The sequence below is a fragment of the Octopus bimaculoides genome, chromosome 13, assembly GCF_001194135.2.
Source record: "Octopus bimaculoides isolate UCB-OBI-ISO-001 chromosome 13, ASM119413v2, whole genome shotgun sequence".
Classification (NCBI taxonomy): Eukaryota; Metazoa; Mollusca; class Cephalopoda; order Octopoda; family Octopodidae; genus Octopus; species Octopus bimaculoides.
The window spans coordinates 20,034,081-20,039,854 of NC_068993.1; the positions used below are offsets into that span (position 1 = coordinate 20,034,081).

The following is a 5,774-nucleotide window of genomic DNA, read 5'->3' on the forward strand; positions in this document are numbered from 1 at the left end:
TGATATCTAAGTTAATAGCATGAATTAATCGTTTGCAGAAGAAATCTCTTATCCAAATATTAAATTATTTAATTATGACCAGAATGTGTGACGATTTCTCTGATGATGATGGAACAGATGAACTTCTCTCAGCCATTTCTTTTGATGTCTTACCTGAAGTGAAGAAAGATACAAATGGAAAAAATTCGTCACCTTCACCAAAGGAGACACAAAAACAAGGTAAACTTTTTTCCTTTTTTTTTAATTTCTTCAGGTAACCCCTGAGATGATATCCTATTTTGTCACAAAAAAACTTCTCTTATTCTAGATTAAGTCAATTCCTCATATGTCATTTCACACTTGTACTTATTTGGCAAGTATCTTGGTCTGAGATCACATAATTAAACTAAGATAATTACTTTTGTCATTTTAGCCTTTTAAGAACACACGAAAGTGTCATGATAATTTTCATTTATTTCTTTCAAGACCTGCTCGCGGATACAATTCTACATTATTTTGTGTGCCTATTTCAGATTATGTTAATGTGCCAGAAGAATTTCCATTCCCATTTATACCTTACAATATCCAGTTGGGTTTTATGAAAGCACTCTATGAATGTCTACAACTTGGAAAAATTGGAATATTTGAAAGCCCAACAGGAACTGTGAGTAGAGCAATTATTATGTCTGAACTCAGAAATAATAGAGTATTTTGTAAGCATAAATTAGTATTTGACCATTTTGTCTATAGTTTTATTCAAAATCTTTTATTTGAACTTTTGCTGGATTTGCACTCATAAAATGTCTCTCTCTACAACAACTCCAGTTCAGTTGAGGGTCTTAGCTTTGTGTTGTGAATTACTTGGTGACCTTATTAATGTCAGTGTCACACAAAAAACACCCAGTAAACTGTAAAATGGTTGGTGATAGGAAGCATATCAAATACATAGAAACTATGCCAAAATAGACACTGAAAGTTCAACACAGTCCTTCAACTCAGATCCTGTTAAACTCTCCAATCCATACTTGCATGCAAGATGGATGTTAAATGATGATTATTATTTCTTTATTGCTCACCAGCAACTAAACATAGAGGGAACAAACAAGGACAGGCAAAGGGATTGAGTCGATTACATTGTCCCCAGTGCATGACTGGTACTTATTTAATTGACCCCGAAAGGATGAAAGGCAAAGTCGACCTTGGCGGAATTTGAACACAGAACATAACAGCAGACGAAATCCGCTAAGCATTTCGCCCAGCGTGCAAACAATTCTGCCAACTTGCTGCCTTTTATAATGATAATGAATGAAAAAAATTTTAGCTTTTAATTTGTTGCTACTAACATTAGTATACTATAAGTCTTTTCAAAATCATTATAGCATGGGAAATTTCATCGTAAAAACTATGTTAAATGATGAATAGAAAAATAAAACATGAAATAAACTTTATACAGCTGAGATCTAAACACTACAAATATCAAAAATTCTCATATGGCAAATGAGATAGCAATAAAAAAAAAAAGTAGCTTTATTGGCACTAATGTGAGTGGATGAAATATGCCTAGTTGCTTTGTTGTAAAGGTTAACATGTTCATCTGGATAATGACAACAGCTTGGTTCAATCTGCACAGGCAGATCTGTGTATGTTTTTTCTGTCTTGGTTTCATGCTTATAAAGTGTCTCATTTAATTTAAAATTTATATTGGAACTATGTTTTTTAACATAGTGTTTTAATCATATTTGTGCTGCTTTAGTACCTTCCTTATACCATGTTGAAATAAATTGAACAACTTAACTGAGAAACTACTCATTTTAAAGGTGAAGTATATTTGCCACTTAAATGTGGCTGACCCCTAAGGGTGGATGTTACTGTTGCTTTTAGCCCCAGGAGAACATCTCCTCCAGCTGGCTATCGACACACATCTGTGTCCTGCCTGTATTTGCAAAGGGAAGTCATCCTTCCCATCTTGATCTGCGATACGTACGGACTCGAGTTTCTGGGTATTTTCCCGTCCTCAGCGTACGACAATTGCCAACCTTCGATGCGAAAGATATCCCGATGCAAGTACTTATATCTTTTTCCAGTGAAATTATTCACTGATCTCATTTTAAAGTTGTATATTTAAGAGATGAGAGGAATTATGTACATTATTTACACTATTTACATTCGACGGATATTTGTCCTCATCTTGTTTGTTGTTAACACTTTTCTTTTTCTCATCTCACTACAAATAATGTAAATAATGCTCATTTTATATTTGTTTCAGGGTAAATCTCTTAGTGTAATTTGTGGTTCACTTAAATGGCTGCGTGATTATAAAGAAGAACAATTAAAACAGTTGGAGAATTTAATGAATGAAGAGGCCAACACTAAGGAGTATGTATTTCATTTGATTGACATTTGCTTGTTATTGAAATCAATGGCTTTCATCCACATATTAGGATAGTTGCTGTGAGGTCAAGTATATATGTAGTGTGTTTGTATCTCCATACCTTGACATTGAGTGATAGTGGTAAATGAGCATCACTGCCATATGTGTGATGCCTTTGTTTCCAGTCTTCTATGGAGACGCAATGGCCTAGTGGTTAAGGCAGCGGATTCGTGCTCATAGGATCGCGGTTTCAATTCCCAGACCAGGCGTTGTGAGTGTTTATTGAGCGAAAACGCCTAAAGCGCCACGAGGCTCCGGCAGGGGATGGTGGCGAACCCTGCTGTACTCTTCCACCACAACTTTCTCTCACTCTTACTTCCTGTTTCTGTTGTGCCTGTAATTCAAAGGGTCAGCCATGTCACGCTGAATATCCCCAAGAACTACGTTAAGAGTACACGTGTCTGTGGAGTGCTCAGCCACTTGCACGTTAATTTCACGAGCAGGCTGTTCCATTGATTGGATCAACTGGAACCCTCAACATCGTAAGCGACGGAGTGCCAACAACAATCTGTGAAATATTTACCTAGCTTGTAAACAGGTGAGGGTTGGTGATATGAAGGACATCAGGCCAATGAAAATTTACTTTAGTGATTTATGTCTGACCAATGCAACAATGGAAAAGTGCACTTTAAAATGACAATATACAATCTTGTTTTCAAACCTTGCTATTGTTATTGTGTTGGGTAAACAATTAAGTCACATTACAGTTTACCTTAGTTTGACTAGCTGTAAAACAAGCCTCATTTACATTGTATATATAAACGGTTTATGTTGAGAAGAACATCCAGGTGTTAAATCACCTGTTGTAAAAGCGATAAGCCTATGTTTAAATATACATAATCCCTCCTTTCCATGTGAGCTTAGAACAAATATGTGGATGTGTGTATGCAGAGACAAAATGTCTAAATGGATTAAGACAGCAAAATGCTGAACAATATTTCTTCCGACTTTATGTTTTGAGTTCAAATGCTATTAAGGTCTTCTTTGCCTTTCATCTTTTTGGGGATCAATACAATAAGTACCAATTCAGCACTGCAGTCAATGTAATCAACATACCCTTCCCATGAAATTGCTGGCCTTGTGTCAAAAATTTGAAACCAAAATGACTAAATGGATTAAAGTACAATGCTACTAGCATATAAGTAGCCTTGTACTTCATCCATTTAGTCATTTTGGTTTTGATTGGTTGGTCAAAGTCATTGAAGGCACACAGTTTAAGAACAAAATTTCTCTCTTGCATGTTTAGCAATAAGAAAAAAAGTCTAGTAAACCCTGGCCCTCATGAAAATGTTTTGGTACCCTGAATAGGATTTTTTTTCGTTTATCCCCCATTTGTTTTGTCTTCAAGTGGTTTAGCAAAGGAAGAAATCAGCCTTACCAAACCATTCCACTTAAATGAATACAACTGAAAATAGTAGTCAAGGTTATGGGGAAAGCTGGTGAAGCAAGCCAAAATCAACCAAACTCAAATTTAAAATTCTACAGCTCTAATACATCTATAATTAGTTAGAATTATTTTCCAGGAATTTAATGTTAAAATTTTAGAATTGTTTACAAAATGATCTATGGTTTTGTTGTTATTTAGCCACAGGTTGTCCCCTATCCAGCAGATTTATAATCAATAGCATTCCAGCTGTAACCATCCAGTCTTTTTGTGCATACAAGATGCACTGTCTAACATGTCATTCTTTACTAAGACAGTAGTGGGAATTGAGGAAGATTTGACTATGATTTCTTGCAGATAAAGCACAGAGGTTTCCTCATTGTATTATTTGTGGTTTGGTTTGATTTTCTTTGTTTTAATTTATTTATTTTTACAAGTATTCTATGAGTAGATGTCCTTAATTCTAATTAAGCTTAATATTTGCATTATCTCTGTATTTTTCTCTTTAATTATTTCTACAGGTTAATTGAAACTAAATCTAAAGATGCTAAAGGTTTGTATAGCCTTTTTTTCTCCTGGTGGCTACATTTTTTAAAGATTTCAATTAAATAAAACTCTTTTCTAAAAGATACGGTTATTCCTGTATTTTATTCTTTATCTTGTGATCCCTTTAAACTAATGAAATAATTCTTTATACTTACAGAACTTGATTGGATCACTGAATTCTCTGAGAAGACCAAGAAAGAAGAAGAACTCAATAAGATTTTGGTACAATTCTGAAATATACTTTTATTTATGACAAAAATCATTGCCGTCATTCCTGGCTAGCAGAATCGTTTGTACACTGGGGGAAAACAAGAGGCAGCATAGCTTCCTGCTTTACATTCATCATCATCATCATCCTTTAACTTCTGCTTTCCATGCTGGCATGGGTTGAATGGTTTGCCCAGAGCTGGCAAGTTGGAGAGCTGCACTTAGTTCTAGTCTGATTTGGCTTGGTTTCTATGGTTAGATGCCCTTCCTAACACCAACCACTTTACAGTGTGTGCTGGGTGATTTTAATATGGCACCACATGAATACTTCTATGTGGCACCAGCACATTTGTTCTGAGTTCAAATCCCACCAAGGTTTACTTTGCCTTTCATTCTTTCAAAGTCAGTAAAATGTGTACCAATTGAGCACTCGGGTGTCTGTGTGATGGAATAACCCAGTCCCCATAAAATTGCTGGTCTTGTGCCAAAAATTAAAACCCTTATTTTCGTCGGTTTTATGTTTGCTGTTCTGTTCTTGTAGATTTGAGAAATATTAAAATCTAGCATCTTATGAGGCTCTGTAACTGTTGGCTCTTTGAGATTAGCAAGATTATTGCAGTTTATGTTCAGCTTGAACATCTTCATGTCAATGACTTCATATGAAACTTAAATGTGAAGCCATGAATCGAAATTCAGTAAATTTGATAAATTGATTAGAGGCAGTAATGTAGATGTATGGTGAATGTAGGTATGCAGTTCAGACGAAGTGGTATACAGCTAGCTAGTTCTGAAGAATTAAGTCTGTTATAATGACAGAACTGGTTAAGACAATGTACATGTTTCTCATAAAGTGCAGTGCAGCATCTTCTGGAGAAACCTTTGAGAATTAAAACCAGGACCTACTAATTGCCATGTCTAATAAAATTAATGTTGTTTAAAACTTTTTAAACTTGTACAACACCTAATGAAGAAACAAGAATTCTTTATGTATGTGTGTGTATATATCATCATCATCATCATCATCATCATCATCATCGTTTAACGTCCGCTTTCCATGCTAGCATGGGTTGGACGATTTGACTGAGGACTGGTGAAACCGGATGGCAACACCAGGCTCCAGTCTGATTTGGCAGAGTTTCTACAGCTGGATGCCCTTCCTAACGCCAACCACTCAGAGAGTGTAGTGGGTGCTTTTACGTGTCACCCGCACGAAAACGGCCACGCTCG

General features: G+C 35.7%; 1 protein-coding gene across 1 annotated transcript in view; it reads left to right on the forward strand.

Moving 5' to 3' along the window:
* LOC106880298 (ATP-dependent DNA helicase DDX11) overlaps positions 1–5,774 on the forward strand; it is a 74,119-nt gene that overhangs the window by 1,970 nt on the left and 66,375 nt on the right. Inside the window, exons 2-6 of the mRNA XM_014930172.2 lie at positions 83–219; positions 513–643; positions 2,246–2,355; positions 4,316–4,347; positions 4,498–4,562. Coding sequence (XP_014785658.1) covers positions 84–219; positions 513–643; positions 2,246–2,355; positions 4,316–4,347; positions 4,498–4,562 — 474 coding nt within the window. The 5' untranslated portion in view covers position 83. The remainder of the gene's footprint in view (positions 1–82; positions 220–512; positions 644–2,245; positions 2,356–4,315; positions 4,348–4,497; positions 4,563–5,774) is intronic.